Genomic DNA, 23,027 nt, shown 5'->3' on the forward strand with positions numbered 1-23,027 from the left:
ATCAAACGTTCACTTGAACAAGTCAAACAAAACCAACCTTATCAATCAGTTCAATGGTAATTTGCTCGCTTTGATACCAGCTAAATTTGCACAAGAAAAAATTATACTAAAATAATAAATAATTTATTCTGAAAGTTATCAATCTTTTGTACCGTGTTTCGATATCATTCACCGCTTGAAACCAAGCTTGAACAACAATTGAAATTGCAAAGTACAACACAAACATAAAACCAAAGAAAAAAACATATTCAACAGATTACAATGAGATTTACGCATATTTTGTTTGGTTTTTTTCTATCTTTTTCTGATATTGAATTTGAAATGAAAAATAAAGAAAGAACAACTGAACCATATGTATATATATGTATATAAGGATCAAAATGTACAATACCGCTTGATCGAAAAGCAATAAATAAAAAAAAGTAAGAAAGAAAGAAAATACAAAATTCTCAACACAAAAAAAGTCGACGGTAACAGTGAAAAAGCAACAACCAACGCCCCCTCCCCTCCCGATTCTCCCCTCCTCCGCCCTGTTAACAACGCCGGAACAAATTGCGCACGCGTTTATAAAAAAATTAAAAGAATAATTACAAAAAGGACAAAAAACAAAATTTTCATAATACCTGCTGCATGAATCATGATAATTGTTTGTATTTTATTTAGTTTTTGTGATGTGATTTTAATTTTATTTTCTGTTCTCAACTTGTACATGGATGATAGATTTTTGATCGTCATTTGTCACTTCTCACAAAACATCCTCCAAATCTCCCTGTTCGACCGATGCATTATAATATATTCATTATTAATAATAAAATATTTCTCTTTTGTTCCAATACAACGAATACCTGAAAAATTCAGAATGTCGAATGTGGAAAATTTAACCGGCACTACAGTAGAACATTTCGCACAAGCTGCTGAGAAGAAGATGCGTGCTTTTTTTTTTCTTCTTCTTCTTCTTCTTCGAAAATTTTCCACAACTTCTCTAATAATAACGTCATCGAAGAATGGCATGCATGCATGCTTGGTGAATGAAATAAATATATTCGCGACCAAAAGAAAACAGGTCGCAGAAGTAAGTGTAAACAAAAGTTGTTCTGCTTAAAATCACCCTCCAATATATATATATATATAATAAACTCATCACACAATCAACGCTAATGCTAATACTACTATTTCCAGTTGATCACAAAATATTGTGTCGCCACAGTAGATTGTTTATTTTTCTTTTTCAAAAATGAAATGAAAATTAATTAATCAAAAATAATATTCTTCATATTATTATTATTATTATGTAAGGATATTATTGAAAATTTATAAATTGAACACTCACGTTTTTGCCGGGCATGGTTCCAATGATGGTCGAATTTCTTTCACTTTTCAAATGATAAAACTGTAGACAGTAATTAATATATAAAAGAGAATGAAACCAACCGACGGACCGACCGACCGACCGACCAAATAATGAATGAATGAGTGAATGAATGAATAAACGACTCTGACCGACTGACGCTGTTCACCAAGCACCGTTGCCAATAACAAGCTTCAACTTGGGAAGCATAAATTAAACTAGCCGATGGCAGTAATAAATTTTCCAAAACAACAAATAGACGGACACTTGATCTGCCTACACACTGTTCCTGTCGTCACCAATAATGGCAGCACTTTTGTTAACTCTGCTGCACCTTTAAGCAGGTAAGATGGAGAAAAAAAAGGAAAACTTGAAATAATAATCACACATATACACTATATATCTTAACACATACACACACATATATATATATACATATAAATAAAATAAAATAATAATAAAAACTAAACAAAACAAAAAAAAATAACAAATTTCCAGTCGAAACGATTGGACAGTGCAAAAGCAGTAAGACGCCACCTGGTCGCCACAATGCAGCCTATCCGCGCTGTGCTGCTGAAGATGCCAATGAGCAAACATTGCCCGAAGCAACGATCACTTTGCACTAACACATTTTCCACAAACCCCCCCCCTCCCCGCTTGACTGGCCTGCTTTTGCACATCAACCCCCAACACTAATACCAAAACATACACACACACACACACATGCTCGTCTAATACTATTGGAATTATTATTAAATTGAAAAATTGCCATAAATCAAACAAATTTATTATAAAACAAAACTACTACTGTTGCCAATTTGACCAAATTTCTTTTTTTTTTTGAAATATTGCAATTTCAAAATTATACAATTTTTTAATACATCAAAAGTAAAACCAAATTAATTCTTTGAAACATTTTACACTTTCACTGTAACGCACATTAGTGGGGATTCGGGAAGGGGGGGGGGAAAGAAATGTCAATTGAATAATAGCGCAAACAATGGCGCAGAAACTTTTTAAAATTCATTGCGAACATTTGGTATTTAAATTTCTCATTTCCTTCCTCCTTCCAGACAATGATTTCACTACAGGAACAAACTTTACAAAAAAAAAAGAAAAAGAAAGAAAATATCTGCATCATCATCATCATCATTGTCGAATCATCATGTTGAATCTTTTCGCTTTTACGTCTTTCATCAATTCACAATTCTCACATCCATACTGAACAAAAAGCAGGTAAATAATAATAATAAAAAAAAACAAAATTCCATTCTTTCCCCGTTACAAGCAGTTGATTTGAAAAAGTAAAAAAAAAGAATAAACAGGATGAAGTGGGAAGGAAAAAAAAATTCGTCGATGACCGTAAAATAAGCAGAATGATTCACCAACGTAAAGATCAATCAAATGCACCATCACTGTACTGTCGAGAACGGTACTGCAAATTGACGTCAACAGAGATTTGAAAGTTATCATTCTCTGCAATTTTGCTTGTCCAATAAAATATCGTACAATAAAGCGGTTGCAAATCCACATCACTGCCCATATTATTGCAATACAAAAAAAGCAACAAAATTATGAATACATTTTTTCGTGTGTGTGTGTATTTATTCAACCACAAAAGTGCAAATTTTCATCACTCAAATTTTCAAAAACTGTCAAACAACACTGTTGTCTGCAACAGACTGTTGTTTGCATGTTAGCTTTGCTCGTCGTCTATCAGAAGATGGATGATTTAAATATTTCCAAAGTTCAAACAATGCGCTTATCGACAATTGACGACGGCTTAAAAGTGGAAAAATAATTCATAAATTTATCACTTTCATCAAAATGACAAAGTGTTGTCTGAATGAGAAAAGCATTTTACAAGGATAAAATAAACAAGCAAGTAAGGTCAGGCACCATGTGACAAGTGAAAACGAAAAGCAAATACACCTGGTGAGAATTGTGTTAATGGGACTCGTTGTGTTGAACAGCGGAGCAGACTTTCTCAGCATAAATACGGTAGAAAATGGTTATTTTGTTCCCTCGTTTTTTGTCATCATCGCGGATGTCAATTGCACAAAAAGCAACTGCTCCACGCAATCATTGATCCGTTTGAGACAAACGAACGCCTGTTGTGCAACAGCATTCAAAAATGCTCAACACTTAATTACACACATCATTTTTGATCAAGCTGCTGAAATCTATTTGAAAAGAGAACAACACCAGCCAGCCAGCCAGCCGGCTAACAAGCTAGCTAGTTAGCTGAGCATCATAAAGCAGCCATTGCCTTTTTCTTTCTATATTGTTATCGCTTTCTTTTTCTTTTCGTCTGCTAAAATTCTCATTCAAATATGTATATACAGGTATGTATGTATATGAAGAACAGTTGCACAAACATGATCGTGAACAAAAAGCAGTTGTTTGAAATTAAAGCTGTCCTTAAAAGCGGAACGTGTCCTCTAACTGTAGACAATTTGTCGACGCGCACGGTACATTAAAAACAAACCGGTTCCAGACAAATAAACACTGACATCAAACGACCATGGCGCCAACTACAGTACGCCTTTGGGAATGGCATCTTGACAATGTGACACGCGACCGGCATGAACTCGCAATTTGCCAATCAAGCTTGTTCCGGTGATGACCGTTGGGCAGAGACAGACACGACTGTAAGGCCACGCGACGCCAAGAATGACCCATGCTGACCAAGAAAGAAAACGCGCCGTTCACCTGCGCCGACCAATTTCACTCGCCCACGCGTATAAGAATTCCCATATCATCAGAAAGAAAACAAAGAGACGATGGAAAAAATCGCACAGCTACTAACTAAATGCGTTCAAAACGCCTCTGGCTCCTCTAATACTGGGCAAACAAATCGCAAGATTCGGTTCATTCCCGCCGGCACGTTGCCAAAACTCAGCGCGACCAATTTCCAATCACAAACCAATACAAAATACGGACTACTGTTCAAAATGAATACTGATTGTTGAGAAGAAGAAGAAAAAAAATACTAATTATTATCATCTCCAAAATTAAATTAAAAAATAAAATAATCTTACCGGCTTTGAAGGCATTTTGACCAACGATGCGGAAAAATATAATCCCGAAGTAAAAATTCGTCGAACGGAGAAAGCCGGATTTTTTTAAAAACTTCCCAAATTTTCAACACCGTCGATCGACCAGTTTGTCGATCAGAGTTGAAACGATCGCACGGTGTGTAGAATTGTTCGCCAGCGGCCGGCGGACGATCTTCGAAACGAACCTGGATCGAAGTTGCGAAACAATTGCTGCGACGGTTACAGGCCAACTGCGCAGCAGAGTGCACAACAAAATTTGAACATAATGCGAACGACAGTACGATAAATGAAAATCAAGTTACCAAACGCTGTTCGTCTTCAACAGCGCTTGGTGGAATAGTTGAAATTTGGGCACAAATTTAACGAAATAATTTTACAACAATTTTACTTTTTTCCTGAATCAAAACACGACACTCCAGATTAATATCACTTTCCACTGTTTCATGCAGTTGCTATAGTAACACGTGACAATGGAAATCAGTAAAAACCCAACTGACGATGGGCGGAATGGTTCCAGGTGCGAAATATTTATTTGAATTTATTCGTATTTAATTTTTTTCACTATATCACAACAAGATTAAATTTATTTTATTTCTGCATGTGACTTTTAATCAGATGTTCTACCGCAAGAAAACAAGTTATTTTGGCCCATTAATTGCGTTAATTTTTGCACGTTAATTTCTAGCTGATTAATTAGTCAGTGTTCGTGTCAGAAGGAATTTCTATTTTCTGAAGCAATGCGTTTTTGCACTTTTCTCATTTATTGGACTAATCCAAGAATTGAATAAAAATTTCATTACACAAAATGAATTTTCCCCCTTTTTATTGTTCCTTTTATTTGAATTTCAAGCAATTTGGCAACAAACGATGCGTACTTTTTTTGATTGTTTATTAGTTGAACGCATTGGAGACAATGGAAAATACGAATTTGACTGCTATTTTAATAAATAATGACTTCTTCCATTACGCGAATGAAATTTGCCGTTTTTTCACCGAATTTTTCTGTACATGGTTAATTATCGCGAATGTTTTCTTTCGTCATTATTTTCCTACAAACTGAATAAATAAATATCCTATTGCATTTCTTTTTCTATTTTACAAACTAATATGAATTAAAATTTTTCGTTAATTTCATAAATTAAAATTGATCGTTTCTTATTTCTACCGAAACTTCCATTCCGGCATAATGGCATTCATGTGTTTCAATTATGGTTTATAGTTTAAAAAACGTCCATTTGGAAATTTTTAATTGAACATTTTTAGCATTTTTATTTGTTATAAATAACTTTTCAAAATTTAATTTTAGGTGGTGAAGAAATTACAGTGAGTAAAAGTGGAACCAGCTGTTTAGTGAAAATCAAGTTTTACCATTTTTAGAAATCGTCCTTTGTTTTGCAGCTTTTCCTGATATTAAACAAATGGTACACTTGGCTGTTCTTTGTCACGGAAATTTCAGTTTTTATTTATAAAGGTATTTTTATATAAAAAGTTCTTTTTTTAATCTAATTTATTTAAATTGATTTAGGAATCACACTGCTGTATTCATGGCAAACATTGATATCAGATGTTTTACTGTTGATCCTGTTGTTAATTATGGAAGTCTTTCGAAATATATTAGGTAAGAAATTTAATATATAAAAGGTACATATATTTTCAATTAAAAAAAAGTCGATAACTACAAATTACAGTATTTTGATAAAACAAAATTTGAACTTTAGCATATTTGTCTGCGTATCAGTTATGCTTGTCTACAGCAACTTCTTTTAATATTTACAATTTGCATGCATTGTTAGCATAGTTGGTGTTTCATGACCCAATAATTGCAAAGCATTACGATTTTGCACAATTTTATTGACGAATATTGAATGGAGTTTCAATCAATACTGACCAATAGTCAGTTTCAGTTTGGTTCATCGGTTGGCAGCAAATAAATGTCAGCACAAAATTTAATCATTCTGATAATCTTTGCTACAGCAGTTTCTCGACATGACAAGCAACCTGATTTATGAATGGAAATTCCAGTTTGTAATTTTTGCAAATGTCGTAGCATGTTCGGCTTTTCCCACCCACTCACTGTCTTTTCATTGCATGCTTGATTGGGAGGAAAAATATTTATCCAAATATTCATTTCCATATACAATTTTGAAAATCTACTCAGACAACTGGAAATGCAATAACATTACTATCAGTAAGACGCTTTTAGCGTTCATCAAAATTCAACTGCAATAATTATGCGTGTAAAAGGAATGTAAAAGTGAATACAATTCAATGTACAGGTGAAAATTAACTTTTTAGCAATTTGTAAAACAAAGCATTCATTTACCGAATGTTTTAATAGAACAGCGATTAATTGGTCTAATTTCAGCAAGAAATGGAAATTTGATGGAATCATTCGCCTACGTAGCAGTTTCTGTGTTCTTAGGAATTGCTTGCCTACTGGCTTATGCGTACTTTTTCTACTTTCAAACGTACGTTATTAAATTGGAAATTGTTATCATATCGATTGCATTGTTATTCATTGCGTTGGAATTAGCATTTTCTGTCGTTACTATGATTGCGTTTCTGAAGTGATCTCAAATACAATTTTGTTTTCTCTTTGAATAAAATAAACATATGCAAAAATGTACACTGATAATATTTTCACACGCAAAAGCAACAGAGAAATAATATGTATTTTGCAAACAATTGAAACATTAATATTTTTATAAAAGAAAAAGACAACAGAATGACAAATCGTGTGAGAAGTGGAAGAAAAACAACTGCATGTGATGAATAAATTTGAAAACAAAACTAATCAATATTTTCAGTCGTTCTTACCAGAACTATTTTTTTTCAACTGTGATAAAAAATCTTCCATCTCGTCGAGCTCGGCTTGCATGCTAAATGTGCTACTTTTGCATTGAACAGGAAAAACAGAGGATGTCGACGTCGTTGGCGCAATTTTCACTCTTTTGTTTCGCTGTTCAACTTTACAATTGGTAATCTTTTCCGATGATGAACACGTGTCTGTTGATGCTGATGAGACGGACATTGACGTAGACGGTGATGAAGACCAACAATCATTTCTTGGTCTAGTTGGGCGTTTGATAGGCTCCACTGGGAACTTATGCTCATTTGAATAGGACGACGACGATTCCGATGATGAATCCGATTCAGATTCGGTTTCAGTGGAAAAATCACTCGAAGATAAGCTAGATACTGATCCACTGCTGCTCTGACTGGAACGAGATCTGAATTTCGGCAAAGAAACACCAGTCGACTTCAGCAGACGATAACGAAGCAGTTCCAACAATGACGGGCTCAATTCTCCCTTCTCATCCATACTGCATCGCTTGTTCGACTTTCCCCTTTGATCTATACGTTTGTTTTCGGCGAAATTTCTTAACAGTATCATCCTCCGAATCCTCGGATTGATATAATAACAACTGAAAGCAAACCCACTTTTTGCATAAATGAGTATTATTATCTTTGTGCATCATATCGAACAGCATTTTCTTCGACGAAGGTTTCAACTAAATTTCAAAACACTGTAACACGTGTACGGTGAACATACAATCATGCAATAATAGAATCAAAAAATCAGCATCAACAATTTTACGAGATGCCGCCACTCATCAATGTGAAAATTATGGAAAGTGTATAATATTAATTATTGCCATGATTAATATCGCTAACCGTACCATCTAATGGTACATTACAATCGCAACTTCTTATTTACCACATAAACTCTTTTCTCAAAAAAAAAATATATTTCACGAGTTACCTTTTTCAACATATTTAAACACACATCATCCCGAAACTCATTATCCGTTCCGTAACGTCGACCGGTATCCAACATCTTCCAAACCCCTTCGTGAACCCACCTTTGAACATAAAAATTTTTAATAAATTTACAACAAATAAAAATTACCAATAAAACCAATCACTTTATCAATTCTTTCGACAATGAATGCGATTCATACATGTTGATTTTGAATTTATCAAAAATGAGATTGACAGCTACTGGATTTTCAAAGCATCTATCCCTAGTCAATGAATGTTGAAAAGTTTCGTTCCGCTGAGCAAGTCTAAAAATTTGAGTGTGATCCATTCTTTTCATTGCTCTACACTTTAAATAATTACTGATAATATATTGGCAAATCGAATCTCTCTACGTGTCCCTATAAAATAGGTTAGTTATATTCACAAATCAATAACAGTAATTAAAAAAGCTTTTCACCAATGAACGTTTGCATGATGTTTCCATTTGTCTCATAGATAAGGAGATGCTCTTGAGGTTGCAATCAATGGAAAAAATTACAGCTAAATGAGAAATTCATCAACAATTTTCACAAATACACAAGCAAAAATTTCAAATATGCAACTTACCGCGCACATAAGAATTTATTTTAAATACGTTTGCAATCGAATTTTCTGAGCAGCACATCTCTTCTGCAATTTCACTGAATTGTTTCGTTGTCTAAATTAAATTTTCCCAATATTAAAATTCAAATTCAGACTTTATAACAAATAAATTTTACTCAAATATCATATTCAAAAAAATATCTAAAAATGATCGTGAATGTCATAAATGATGCTACAGTATACTTAATAATTTCTTGAAACATTAAAAAATTATTATAGAACTGAAAGAAAGTTCATATTTAAATATAGGCGCAAAAAATTCATAGACAGTAAACACTTTTAAGTTAAATTTAGATTTACGTATGTTTCCTTACAATCAACAAAATATACTTTCAATTTTTACGTTCGTTCTTAAATAATTAATGAATTTATTTATTTATTTAACGTGATCATGCAGCATGTAGCGTGTAAATCATTTCAAATAATAATTAAATAGAAAACAATGTTAAAAATACATCAACAGAAAAATTATAGCACTCAAAAATGTTAATTGAATGTAGCTGTGTAAATAGAACGTTTCGACTATTATGCCCGAAAGTGAACATATATAAAACTCACCGTTAGATTTAACGAATCAAACGTACACTGCGGTCCGTTGTCATCAAGGCACAACAGTCGTATTGTCATTTGAAAATCATTCAAACCGACCACTTCGCCGTACACAAAATCACCAACTTTTATTACCTAAATTGTATTTTGAATTTTTTTTTCATTTCAAAAGCTATTGGAAAATTATAAAAACTCACTTCAAAAATATACGTCAGTCGTACTTCTTTCGAAAAAGTAAAAAATGTATCCAACGGTGCGGTAATGGGATAATCTGAATAATAATCGACATAAAATTAAAATTCAATTTGCGTTATTTTGCATAGTTCCACGTTAATTACGTATATCGTGAGCTGCATGACCATGATTTTGACGCATCCTTTTTTTACATAATACAGATTTGGTGGACGTTTCTTTGGTAGTCTCTTTCAGATTTTTCAAACAGCGTCTTCTGAAATTCAAATCATTTTCAGAATAAAGCAGTGCTAAAATAAGCAAAAACGCTGCGCAGTTTTCTGCTTCAAAAAGAAAAAACTTATGCCATGAAAATAAGATTCGAAATAACGAAAAATCTTCAATCACTTATCAAGTAAAAAATTCTTCATTTGTTCATTTTTATTAATAAATATTCAATATAGTAATATTTAAAAACAAAATTATCCACAACTAACATCTGAATAAAGATTTGAAAAACTGAAAACGTTTTTTTTAATTTATCAGACCTATCGGATGTCAACAAAAAATAAATAACATTATTTCACTACTGCCAACCAACTGACATATGACTAAAATTTTTTAATTAATTACGAGCTGCTGTGAAAAGCATTAAAATATGATACATTCTGGATCTTATAATTACCTGTCATCCATTCTGTTCGCTGAGAAATACAATGTCACCTCTACTACATTACGACAGTTAATAGCTACAGTATGACATGACAATGACGAACATATTTGAAAAGAAAATTCATATTAAAAGTTAACTAAAATTGACAGTATAAAATTTTTCATTATATAGTTTGCATTGTATATACAAATAATTCATTCAGCATGTATAATTAATTTTTTATATAATAGAAATTCGTTTTATTTCATTTCAGGCTGCTTATCTTTCATATGCACTTAGTTTTTGGTGATTTTGTTCTTTCTTTCAAAATGTTTCAAACATGATTTCAGCATTTTCGCATAATACTTTTCAGTGTGCAATTAGCACATTCACTTCCATGATTATTTATACGATGTTCTATGATAACATGTAAAATATGATATAATACAAACCAACATTGATTTATAATTATTAAAAGACCAATGAAAAAATTATTTTATTTCAGAAAAAATTAAAGGAAAAATAATCACTGACGCATATGAATAATTTCACATAAATTATTATATGCCCAAATGAAGAAACTTCTAAAATGACTGCAGCAATATCACTGAAGACACTGGGAAGCAGGTTCGTTTAAGTCATTTGAAAATTGATTAAAATAAATTATTAAAATTACTATTAAAAGCAATACAAAAGCACAATCAAAAAATGATGTCTACATCAAACAAGCGCTGAATGATTCAACATGTGTGTCACCGTCGAAGATATCAAAACGAAGATAATACAGTAAATGAAAATAAAATTATAAAATGAATCCCAATAATACTGAAATGCACAAAACGTGAATCCAAACTGTTGATGACAATTCAATTTCCTCACCAAACATCGCAGCCAGATTCACAAAGCTTTATTCTTACTTTCCTAAAATATATAATTCAAAATAACAACATTAAAGATTAATTATGAAGTAATTATGTCAACAAAATCAGAATTGTAAATTAACAAATCACTCACCTCCTGTTGTAAAATATATGATTAAAGATATAACAATGATTAACACAATGATCACAGAACAACAGAGCATCTTTTTCCTACGCGCTTTGCTCTAAATAGAAAATTATACATACACACATATATACATACATACTATAATTTTAAAAATCAGTCACGGAAAAAATAACCTGATATTGTGCAGCTCTTTGAATTTGAGTAGAACCTTGATCTATATGCACCTGAGCATTATCCACGTTCGCTTCAATACTATCTATAAAACTTCTTTTAGTATAGACAAAAAAATTCGCTAATTTCAAATTAAAGAACATTTTTAAAAAAGTCTAGTTGCTGCATTTTGTTCAAGCAAATCATGTAGCAACCCAAAACTGCTTGTTCCATTAAAAGTCAGCAAAAAAGAATTTAAAACAATCATCTCATTTACCAATTACTTCACCCTGCTGATGGACCATCAATGCTAGATCTTTGAAAATTTGATTCACATCCATAATATCGGACTAAAAATATAGAATTGCACTCATTTTATCAATTATACAATCAATGCCAATTAGTGAGAATTTCTTTACCTCAAGTTGACGAATCACCTGTTCACGTTCTTGTATAGTTTGGATATCCAAATTCTGTTCAATTTGTAATTTCTCTTGTGGTCTTAAAATCGTTAAAAAAATAAAGCTTAACATCATTTTATAAAAAAATTAATTCAAATTCCATCATACACAACATTTGCATTCAGTTCACTGGCATTTTCATTGAATGGATTCTAAAAATACATCACGGATGCAAACATACAATGACTTTGCAAAATTATTATTCATGCAATTACAAACAAATATAAAATTAAACTTCACCTATAACTTTGACCAGATTTATATATTTCTTTTATTTTAACAATAAAACCTTCCATTTAAAAAAACATCACAGAAGAAAAGCTCACTCCGCCGATGCCAGAATCAACTCTAGCTCGCAGCACGCTGACTTTCTCCTTTTGGGCAGCCGAACGTTGAACAGCTTGAAAGTTGTTCAGAACTACCGAAAAATCATTTGTCAAACGTTCTCGCTGCAATTTCCATTGACGCTACAAGAAACGAATAAATCAAAAAACATAAAACTAGCATTATACCGGTGGAATTTTCAAAAATTGAATGTTTACATCAATTGTAAGTTTTTCTTTTTCTTAATCAAAATTCAGTAATAATCAAAGAAATTAACACTCAACTGATTCAGTATTTCAAAAACTGTTGCAAAACTTAAACAAACATTGCTGCGCTCTTTGAAAAGTTTAATAATAAAAACATTAAAGCTGCTGAACATCTTTTATCATTGACATTGCATCATTGACAGATACAGTAAACAATGCTTTTTATATTATTAGAGAATCAAAAAAAATCAACTACATAAAGAAAAATAAAATACGCATGCTAGTTGCAACGAAAAATATATTGGTGCTTGTAATCCCGTCCATTGTAAATGCAATAAAAACGAAAAGTCAATATGTAAAAATTCAGACCAGACTGAACTAAACTAGTCCATACTGATGTCAATCATTCTTTCCTAATTATTTCTGGATATACCAAAAATGTTCGCTAATTGCATAGCAAAAAGCTAAAGTAAAATAATGAAAATTAAATTACTAACAGTAAAAAAATAATGACAACTACGAAAAGTCTTTCTATTGAATTGAATGATTCATTGCTGCATGCGCTTCAATAACATTCGCAATGTAAATGATGAATAAGTGCAATTGATTTGAATGAGAATAACAAAAGAGCTATTCAATAAAATAAAAATTCACTTAACATTACGTTTCCTTTGTGAGTAAATTAAGACAGTAATTTCTGCCGAAAAAGAATGTCAGATTACTTGTTCTGATGCATTCGAAGGCGACGGCAAGCTGGAAAGATTTTTCAACGATTCCATAGTAGTTTGCGAGAGCGTATGCGTGAAATGTTGAATTTCGTGCAAATTCTGTCGCAAATGTTCCGAATCTTGTGTTGTTCCCAACTGTGCAACCATACGTTGAATTGTTGCCACTTAAATACAGCAAATCCAAATATAAAAACATAATCTAATGCAGTACAGCATACCATTTTGAGAAATTTTTGAAATCTGCGTGCTCACTAACTGGGAAAGACGGTTAAAATCCTTCCCTCGTTCATCGGATGAGTCTGAAAAACAAAAAGCAGCATCAAATTGCAGAAAAAAATAACATTGAAATCTCTATATAAAAATATATAAAGTACATTACCAGTTTGATAATTCCATGATCTATCGATTCCACGTTCTTCCATTATAAAGTATCAAATAATAGTATCTTATAGGAGGGACGAATTATTTGCAAAAAATCACCTTGAAACAGCACTTCAAAATATACTTCAAGTATCACCACACATCGGATAACACTTTCGTTAAAAAATAACACCGAATACGTGCAACTGGTACAAAATAACCTAAACAAAGATTGCAAACAAGACAGAAACTGAATACGGTGTACAGACTAATATTACAGTCAATTTTTAGATTTTCACGTACAAAATTTGCTAAGCATAAATTTTGAGCTAGAATACAAAACTAAAAAATGAATTTTATGTTTTACTTACTTACCTTTTACTCATAAAAAATAATTTTTTAAATAATTCAAATTTTTCATTTATTCAAAACACTTCCGCTATACTGTACTTGTTATTTTGTTTAACACTTTTTGCATTTTGTCAAATACATACATTTATTTACGTATTTTATACTTTTAGGTTAAATAAAAATTAAACTGAAATCTAAAATCCTAGAAAAACTTTAACTAACGTTTAAATTTTCATGCAACAGTCGTCTACAAGCTTCTTATTCACATATACAACAGTGCAAAACAAATTGGAATTTCAAATTTACTGCACAAAACTTATTAAGGACATTGAATTTACAGGGCAGCTAATATTTTCATTGCTTTATATGGCAAAGAAACGAGCAAAAAAAGAAATTTATTTGCGGTATTTTACGTAGGAGAACCATTTACAATTTCTTTACGAACAATAATAAACATCTGCACTCCTTTATTGGTCAAAATTTGAAATATGTATTGGAGCATCTCTTCGTCACTACCAATGCATTGTGCGCTCGTCAATTTGGAGTCCAAGTTATAAAACTTTCCGTTAATTTTTCGTATGGAAAACTAAAAAGCACAACGTCATAATTATAGTAATTTCATTTTCATCTTTAAAAAGTCGAGATTGAATAAAACGTTGCTAAATTGAAATAATTTCAAAAACACAAAGCTTTCAGTGTAAATCAAAAATACGTTAAAAAATATCATAGCCACTGCTGTCAAATAATGTTGCATATTATGGTAAATAAAAATGCCTACCCAATGCCTTCGCGTAGCAAATGGTAATGAGAAATTGAAAATTTTTGAATTGACTGGCACATTGATTATTAGTCCAACAATGTTTGCCAAGTCAATGCTTCGAACATCTCTAAAATAACAATTATTTACATAATAAAAACAAATTGCCTTGCAGAACTGTTTACTTTCTCTTGTCAAACCATAGCGCTACGCAACCAACTCCTTGCAAAGCCGTTTCTATTACATTTATATCATAGTTGCCAAGACCAAATGCACTTCGATGGGGATTCAGCAAGTAAGATGGGGAGAGTCTAAAGCATTGATTAAAGTAACCATGATAAAAAGATATGGCTGCACTTCTCATACGCAAATATGCAAGAGCAGTATAAATAACTCTACAATCTACAGTCAAAACCATTCAGGAGCAATGAACAAATCGAAGGTCAAAAAAACAAAATCTGTTAAACGTGATAGTAGAACTGTAAAATAGTGCATGTAAGTTTACTGTGCACAACAAAGTTTGATGTATTCGCTTAATAAAATGACGCTCATCTGCGACGTATTTTAAATTCATTTTCATAAAATGTTGAAAACAAAAATAAAAATATGCATTGCAATCCTATTCATCTTAACATGCAAAGTGATATATTCAAAATTCAAACCTAAAAGCTATAAATAATAAATAAATGTCCGTTAAATAAGAAATTCAAATTACCTCAAACAAATGTCGTCCAACTGTTTCTTAGTAAATATTTCTGCTTGAAACAAGTTGTTCAGCGCATGCAGTGCGCAACGTTGAAGATACTGTTTTTCATGGTAAATATGCGTAACTGAATTGAAATCCACGGCTAACTTATTGCACAATTTCAAAGAATTACTTTCCACGTCTGCGTCCACCTAGCTAACGATGAAAATTGATTATAGCTTACAGTACCAAAAATGTAATCAAGGTTTAATATGATTATTCACATAATGATAATCATTAAAAAAACTTTCTGGCATATTGAAATGAATTTTAAAATGTTTATCAAAATTCATAGAGACCTCTGAATTTATTATTAACACAGAACATTAATATAAATTATGACCATTCAGAGTTGTCACTATTTCATCAAGGCTTGTCATATCTGACAATGAACAAGGAAGGCATGGGTACTGCACTTTATTTTTAAAGCTTCTCTGTAATCTTTTGCTCTTATAAACTGATTTACTTTAGAATTTGTGTGTATGGTACTTTTGTAGCAAAAATTATACTATTATTTACCGTAGCTTACGCTGCTACGGAAATCTATGCAGAAAGCGATTTTATGTGAAAAGAGAGCAGTAAACCGGAAATTTGCATTTTATTATCTGAACAATCCATTGTATTCAAAATAATAGGAGTAAAAATTGCTGTAGAGTAATTTTGCTAATTTTCTAAACAAAGTTGTCAAACTATTTTTAAGCTAAAAACAACAGTCAGTAAAGCGTGTGCTATTGGGTGTATAGAATTTACAATGAGCTAGAAGTGATTTTTTGTTTCATTTTTGATTATTTATTACAAATATTTTGCATACTAACTGAATTTTAGTGAATATGACATTTAGTTTTCAAATATAAGTTATCAATTCCAGTATCAACGCTAAGTACTAGTAAAAAGTAAATTTATTTAAGAAGAGCTAAATAATTTGCATGTTAATTACACTGAAACGAATTAGTTTTCGGTTTATAAAATCCAACTGTAAAGGAAGAATATTCTTTGCAGGATCATAATTCATTTCTGCCGTTTGTTTAAATGAAAGTTTTTGAAGCAGTAAGAATCTTAAACAATCTGAAAGTTTACAAGACAGTATTGTATAATAAGTAAGTTTCAGATTATGTGCACGGCGACTAAAAATTTTAAAGCAAAATTCTGAAATTTCAGAATTTTTACAACGACTCTTACAACGATTACAAATACAATTACAACGATTCTTCCTGGAATGTATTGCTTGACGCTATTATGGATGATGATGTTGCTAAAATAAAATAAAATAAAATAAATAGCGTCAAAAAATTGCACTATTTTGGAAAATATCTTGTATTAATACTTAATTACAATTTGTTAGTACGGTAGTGGAGGGTTATTTTTATTTTGGATGCGCATGCAAATTTTGTTTTACTTTCTTGCGTTGTGGTAATGATTCTTTGTTACTGATAATTGAAGATTCCCAATTTTCCACTTCAGCTTAGCGTAATTTGGCAAGAGCATTTACTTCATTTTTGATGGAGATTGATTTGATTCCTGTTTTGTGTATAACTTCTTTTATGATTTTTAGTTATTAATTTACTATTTACAATGTAACCGTATGGTGATGTTGGATAATGTTGGGAACACGAGTGTCTGATCACCATTGTTCTATAGAGGTTAAAACTTCGTGCAATATTTTTAAAATGAAAATTTGAAATTCACTGGCGAAATTGATGTTTCTTTTAACGATATTCAGCTTCATTGGATGATAGGTGAGGCCAGTAGCGTTGACAGTACGACTTGGCAGCCGCCCTCCCCCTCCCTAGCAGTGTTAGGAAGCAGCAGAGTAAATAGTTTCACCTAAATTATTGAAGAAGGTACATGCTTGCTTCGACACTTGCATCACAAGTTATATTTTAATATCCGGAGCAGATGAACTGCGGTTAAGTGTGAAATAAATTGGTTGCTGTTTTCCTGCATGTTTTTATTTGCTATTGCTAACTTTGGCAGCTAGGAGGAACAGTGAATTTCTGAAAAATAAATGTTAAATCACCTAATTTCAATAAACATGTTGCGTTTGTTTGTAAAAATGTTATGAATCATTTGACGAATCAAAGCACATTATAACAGTGCAAACAGTTGATGAGCTTTAGCGATTATGACATGTGAATAAGTGAAATTTTATAAAATAATAATGCAAATGAATATAAGATAAATAACAGTGAATTTCCTTTCTTGAGTTTGCATCGGATAGTTGATTCAAACAGAAACAAAAAGAAACTGCAACTATAGAATAATGAGTTTACTAGCTTTTCTGATTTATTAACATGTTGATAGTAAATGGGATTTTTGATAAATATGCATATAGATAAAAGGAGATATCGATAGCAGGTAATAAATGAGATGCATGATAAATAAACAAATAAATAAAACAATATATCAGGAGTGTCTAAAACAAAGTCAACAATAGTGTAAAATTCAACGAGGGAGTTTAGTCGATTCAATATACGCTAATGTCAAATTACGTACATAGTTGTTATAAGCTTCACGATCTTTTACATACAAGTGATGCATTGTAGCATTCGCTACGATGTCGAGGTTTGGCTCCGCAAGCATATCTTGAACGCAGGTTAAAACATCATTCAGATTTACTACATCATAGCCATTTAAAACGGATAAATTGATAATTCCATTCGAATAAACGTTAGGGTGCATAAGTGGAGGATCAAACCTAAAAGGCCGATCCTGATTAATTTTAAAAATTCTAAATAAAATTGACAGACCAAATTTGTTTTGGCAGTGACGTCGATTGGTTTGCAGAGGAATCATATCCGACATACACTTTAAATATGCCATTTTCCCATGGCGAGTCTTTTGGCCCATAAACAAAACATTCCCATGTAGACTTATCGAAAGTTCCGTCTCGTCGTTTCAAAGGTCTTGGAAGAAGGGCGCCTGATGAACGGCGATCCATAATCGTCTTTTCAGAACAGGCACTCTTGATAAGATTCCTGTAAAAAGTGTTGGGCATTTACAAAGTAGCATGCAATAAATGTGCTGCTAATTTTGATAAAGTTTGTATGCGCAGTTTTTTAATAATCGAATTCAAATTATTCCGATTTGAAGGAATGTCGAATTTGTTTCAGAGAAAGCAAAATGATTTATGCGAAGCGTGCTTTCAACAGAATAATATGATAACAAAATATTTTTCGGCATGTTCTGTATGTAACTCACCACACTTACTGAACTTAATGTGACAAAAGCTATCAGGTACAGTAGAAAAATATGGCAAAATGGTATGGATAATACTGTAAATAAAGTAAAGCGTGAACTTAAAATATATAAACGTTTATAATCATAATTTTGAGAGTATGTCGGGTAAAAATGAAGTTTTTCAATTAGTTAAGGCATACAGTACATTTGCAAAATTCCTCATTAAGTACAGAGTCCTAATATGTTAATTAAATTCAGCAATTTTATCCATAAGGAAATGTGTATTAATTAATATATTAAGTTACATTTGCAATTTTCACATTTGAAGTGAAGAAACGAAGCAGACAGAGTTACATTTGTGCTTATTTAAATGTATGTTTCTTATGCATCCAAAAAACTAAATTCGAAATTAATGTAAAGTAACTTGATATATATATATATTAAAGAAAAATATGCTACAAATAAAATATAAAGAATAATTACAATCAAATGAATGTTTAAATTGCAAAAAACGATTAAATTCACAGAAACTTTTTCTTGATAATAATCTGCACAAATGACTGCATATTTTCATGAAAAAAATGTGTACTGCGAACTTTGAATGACAGCTTTTTTTTCAGCTTAATGTAAAATTTTTCAGCTTAATGTAAAATACAACGCAATGATCACTTGGAAAACTTTTACAAACTTTTGCTTGTGTCTCGTTAGGAATTTTTGAAGCAATATTTAATTCTTTATTGATAAGAGACTTTCATATTCTATTTTTCAAAATTAAAAGATCATATCTATCATTTGATTAATTTATAATAAATTTGATAATACTTATCAAAGTTATACGATTTTATCTTGAATTTATTTCATAGTTGATCTGCAATAACTAAGAAACCGAAAGGCTCAGAGTTGTAAAAAATCTTATTTTTGAGATATCATATTCCCAGTATATTTCTTTCAAGTAAGAATCATCATGAACATTAACAGAACAGCAAGAAAGAAAACGTGCCAATGTCATTTTACTTTTGATCTAAAGGGGCGATTTCATATCATGTTTATTTTCGGGAAACGCCCTGATGAACGCTGGAATAAAGGTATCATTTTTGATTGATCACCGTCTATAGAAGAACCCTTTCAATTGGAAAACTTTTGAAAACACATACAGTTAAAAGATCCCGCCACTGCCGCCGGTGAAGTTGCTTTTCTGATTTTTATTTTTCAGTTTTACTTTTCAAAATTCAAATATACACCAGATAAATGTATTTTGGTTGAAGATCTAGCCCATGTGAACCGTTCATTTGAGGAATTTTCAAACGAAACCAACTACTCAATGATAGCACTATATAAAACCGCTTGTCAATATGCAGCTGCATGAAGAAGTTTCAAAAAAAATTCATTATTACTTTCCGTTGGCAATAGTTTTCAGATGAGCCGATGAATCATTTTCGCCTCGCAACCAAAAAGTAACAACTGGCAACAACTGTCGGTCTTCCCTTTGGAAACGCCCCGCTTTTTGTGCACGAAAAGCCAATCCCAGGTTTTATAAATCAAATGTTGACACTTTGACAAATATTACCTGGTATTGGAATTCAATTTTACAGTACATGTGTTGCTTTTATCTGTGCTGCAGTTGTAATATTAAATCAGCTAAATTTGGAAGAAACGAAAATTGATGAACGTTGAACTAGAAGATCAAAATTTTTTCAAAGAAATTAAAATATTCCATTTTTTTGCGTTCACTTTATGACGGCTGATATTGCTGTAAACTATGCTTAGTTTATCAAATTGTACATTGTAATTGTTCCTTATTTTATGCTTTATATTAAATGATGAGCAAATCTCTTTGTCTCATTTCAAAAAAATTTCATCAAAGTTAAAAAAATCATGTAGTTTAAGACGAAAAATTCCAACTACATTTTTTCTGTTTTAATATTATGGGAATATATATATATATATTATATTATATTATAAAATATTGTTGTGACAGAAAATGTTCAACCATATTTTATAAATAAAATAAATCATCATTGCAGTTGAAAAAATTCATTTCTCAACATATTTCTTCATTTTAATAATAAAAATTTGTTTAACATTTCAATTCATTCACTTTGAAATTCATATATAATTTGTTTTTAAAAAATTAAAAATTATCAACAAATATTTTAAATATTTTAGAAGTATAATTTATGCATTGCTTCTCCTTTAAATACAATTTATATTTCATTTCAGTTGGGCAGTGAACGTGGCCTAATCGTATCACTTGCCATTGGTTGTGCCGAGTTGTTATATCGGGGTTCGAGTCCCTGGTATGAAAAGAAAAAGTCGCTGAGTAAAGCGCATTGCTTGCCCATGATATGGTCTCCAAGCAGCCAAGACCTTTTTCTTCAGAGCTATCATTTGTAAAATACGGTTTCAGACACCACTGAACCTCAAATTTTTTCTAACAATAAATTTTGAGAAAATACAACAAAATGAGTCCTGATCACGTATCAGCATTTACGACAGCAAAGAGAAAATGATATATGACTTTTTCCATTTTTTACATATTTTTATGCCTACTTTCACCATATTTTGTTGGTATTTGCACTGTATTTCTTTGGTGAAGAGCAATGTTGATATTCATGCTATTTTTCACATGCTTTCAATTGTCGATGCTTATTTCAGCTAAATTTTCTGATCTAATTGACTTCACAAGCTGATGATTGATATGACTGCGGTTGCAAATTTTTTTTAGCTCGTTGCTACTTTTGCCGTTGTGTGTTTACTGTGAAACGCTTACTCCATCTTTATTACTTGCAATGCACACTTAATTTGGTTTTTATTCTGTTTTATTGTTAATGGGATATTCACATAAATCACTGAATGTATCCGCTTACACTATAATACTATTTATCTTTTCAGTCTTATTGATCGGTGCCTTTTTAAAAATCAAACAAATTTAAGCTAGTTGCATTTTTTTAATAAGCAATCGCACATTGCCAGCCATTCAAAGTTCAAGATGAAAAATTCCAACTACATTTTTTCTGTTTTAATATTATGGGAATATATATATATATATTATATTATATTATAAAATATTGTTGTGACAGAAAATGTTCAACCATATTTTATAAATAAAATAAATCATCATTGCAGTTGAAAAAATTCATTTCTCAACATATTTCTTCATTTTAATAATAAAAATTTGTTTAACATTTCAATTCATTCACTTTGAAATTCATATATAATTTGTTTTTAAAAAATTAAAAATTATCAACAAATATTTTAAATATTTTAGAAGTATAATTTATGCATTGCTTCTCCTTTAAATACAATTTATATTTCATTTCAGTTGGGCAGTGAACGTGGCCTAATCGTATCACTTGCCATTGGTTGTGCCGAGTTGTTATATCGGGGTTCGAGTCCCTGGTATGAAAAGAAAAAGTCGCTGAGTAAAGCGCATTGCTTGCCCATGATATGGTCTCCAAGCAGCCAAGACCTTTTTCTTCAGAGCTATCATTTGTAAAATACGGTTTCAGACACCACTGAATCTCAAATTTTTTCTAACAATACATTTTGAGAAAATACAACAAAATGAGTCCTGATCACGTATCAGCATTTACGACAGCAAAGAGAAAATGATATATGACTTTTTCCATTTTTTACATATTTTTATGCCTACTTTCACCATATTTTGTTGGTATTTGCACTGTATTTCTTTGGTGAAGAGCAATGTTGATATTCATGCTATTTTTCACATGCTTTCAATTGTAGATGCTCATTTCAGCTAAATTTTCTGATCTAATTGACTTCACAAGCTGATGATTGATATGACTGCGGTTGCAAATTTTTTTTTAGCTCGTTGTTACTTTTGCCGTTGTGTGTTTACTGTGAAGCGCTTACTCCATCCCTATTACTTGCAATGCACACTTAATTTGGTTTTTATTCTGTTTTATTGTTAATGGGATATTCACATAAATTACTGAATGTATCCGCTTACACTCTAATACTACTTATCTTTTCAGTCTTGTTGATAGTTGCTTTTGAAAAAATCAAACAGATTTAAACTTGTTGTATTTTTTTAATAAGCGATCGCACATTGCCAGGCAGAAACATTACGTTCTAATTCAGAATTCGTTAATAACTGGAGGTGTTCCAAATAAAGCAGAATTTTTATGAAATTAAACATTCGGTGATTAAAATGATTGGAATTCACAAAAATGCTTCAAGTTGCTCTTTGTATGTGATGTGCATGCATAAACACATCACATTATTGGTTTTTATGGTTATCACGTTACTGTAGGTTACTGTGTTACTTAGATAAAAAATAATAAAGAGCACTTCGCACGGACATGACAGTATTTTTGATCGATGAGTCATGATACAATGATTAATACTTTTCATGAATTGTCTCATAATTCAGCGTTCGTCAAAGTTGAGAGTTTGTAAATAAAGAATTAATTTGTAAAATGAAAAAAACTATTTTATACAACGTCATCAAAAACTGATGAAAATTAAAACATTACTTGATATTTTGATTTACTGTGATATCTTAAACATCTTTTGTTGTTTACTGTAAGTTATAATAGGTCTTGCAATTGATTTGT

General features: G+C 31.3%; 6 protein-coding genes across 6 annotated transcripts; 1 reads left to right on the top strand and 5 right to left on the bottom strand.

Moving 5' to 3' along the window:
• Positions 1-6,307: 6,307 nt before the first annotated feature.
• On the bottom strand, positions 6,308-10,227 carry Tsp_10540 (conserved hypothetical protein). The gene is made up of 8 exons (XM_003372232.1): positions 10,217-10,227; positions 9,699-9,808; positions 9,558-9,631; positions 9,370-9,495; positions 8,334-8,515; positions 7,225-7,832; positions 6,880-6,979; positions 6,308-6,569 (listed from the first exon to the last, which is right to left on the bottom strand). The coding sequence occupies exons 1-8, from the start codon at positions 10,225-10,227 to the stop codon at positions 6,308-6,310; spliced, it is 1,473 nt and encodes a 490-aa protein (XP_003372280.1).
• Positions 10,228-11,080: 853 nt separating this feature from the next.
• On the bottom strand, positions 11,081-13,482 carry Tsp_10539 (syntaxin-12). Its single transcript, XM_003372233.1, has 8 exons — positions 13,435-13,482; positions 13,317-13,359; positions 13,055-13,224; positions 12,109-12,269; positions 11,761-11,842; positions 11,619-11,691; positions 11,365-11,447; positions 11,081-11,104 (listed from the first exon to the last, which is right to left on the bottom strand). The coding sequence occupies exons 1-8, from the start codon at positions 13,480-13,482 to the stop codon at positions 11,081-11,083; spliced, it is 684 nt and encodes a 227-aa protein (XP_003372281.1).
• Positions 13,483-13,573: 91 nt separating this feature from the next.
• On the bottom strand, positions 13,574-15,653 carry Tsp_10538 (josephin-2). Its single transcript, XM_003372234.1, has 6 exons — positions 15,617-15,653; positions 15,244-15,358; positions 14,714-14,839; positions 14,484-14,658; positions 14,202-14,357; positions 13,574-13,762 (listed from the first exon to the last, which is right to left on the bottom strand). The coding sequence occupies exons 1-6, from the start codon at positions 15,651-15,653 to the stop codon at positions 13,574-13,576; spliced, it is 798 nt and encodes a 265-aa protein (XP_003372282.1).
• Positions 15,654-16,117: 464 nt separating this feature from the next.
• On the bottom strand, positions 16,118-16,901 carry Tsp_10537 (conserved hypothetical protein). Its single transcript, XM_003372235.1, has 4 exons — positions 16,838-16,901; positions 16,474-16,525; positions 16,211-16,397; positions 16,118-16,156 (listed from the first exon to the last, which is right to left on the bottom strand). The coding sequence occupies exons 1-4, from the start codon at positions 16,899-16,901 to the stop codon at positions 16,118-16,120; spliced, it is 342 nt and encodes a 113-aa protein (XP_003372283.1).
• An 814-nt stretch (positions 16,902-17,715) lies between these two features.
• Positions 17,716-18,211, bottom strand: Tsp_10536 (putative ubiquitin--protein ligase). The gene is made up of 2 exons (XM_003372236.1): positions 18,078-18,211; positions 17,716-17,968 (listed from the first exon to the last, which is right to left on the bottom strand). The coding sequence occupies exons 1-2, from the start codon at positions 18,209-18,211 to the stop codon at positions 17,716-17,718; spliced, it is 387 nt and encodes a 128-aa protein (XP_003372284.1).
• Positions 18,212-18,608: 397 nt separating this feature from the next.
• Tsp_10535 (conserved hypothetical protein) lies at positions 18,609-20,844 on the top strand. Its single transcript, XM_003372237.1, has 3 exons — positions 18,609-18,615; positions 18,752-18,822; positions 20,671-20,844. The coding sequence occupies exons 1-3, from the start codon at positions 18,609-18,611 to the stop codon at positions 20,842-20,844; spliced, it is 252 nt and encodes an 83-aa protein (XP_003372285.1).
• Positions 20,845-23,027: the final 2,183 nt, after the last annotated feature.

Source organism: Trichinella spiralis, assembly GCF_000181795.1.
Source record: "Trichinella spiralis strain ISS 195 chromosome Unknown Scfld9, whole genome shotgun sequence".
NCBI lineage: Eukaryota > Metazoa > Nematoda > Enoplea > Trichinellida > Trichinellidae > Trichinella > Trichinella spiralis.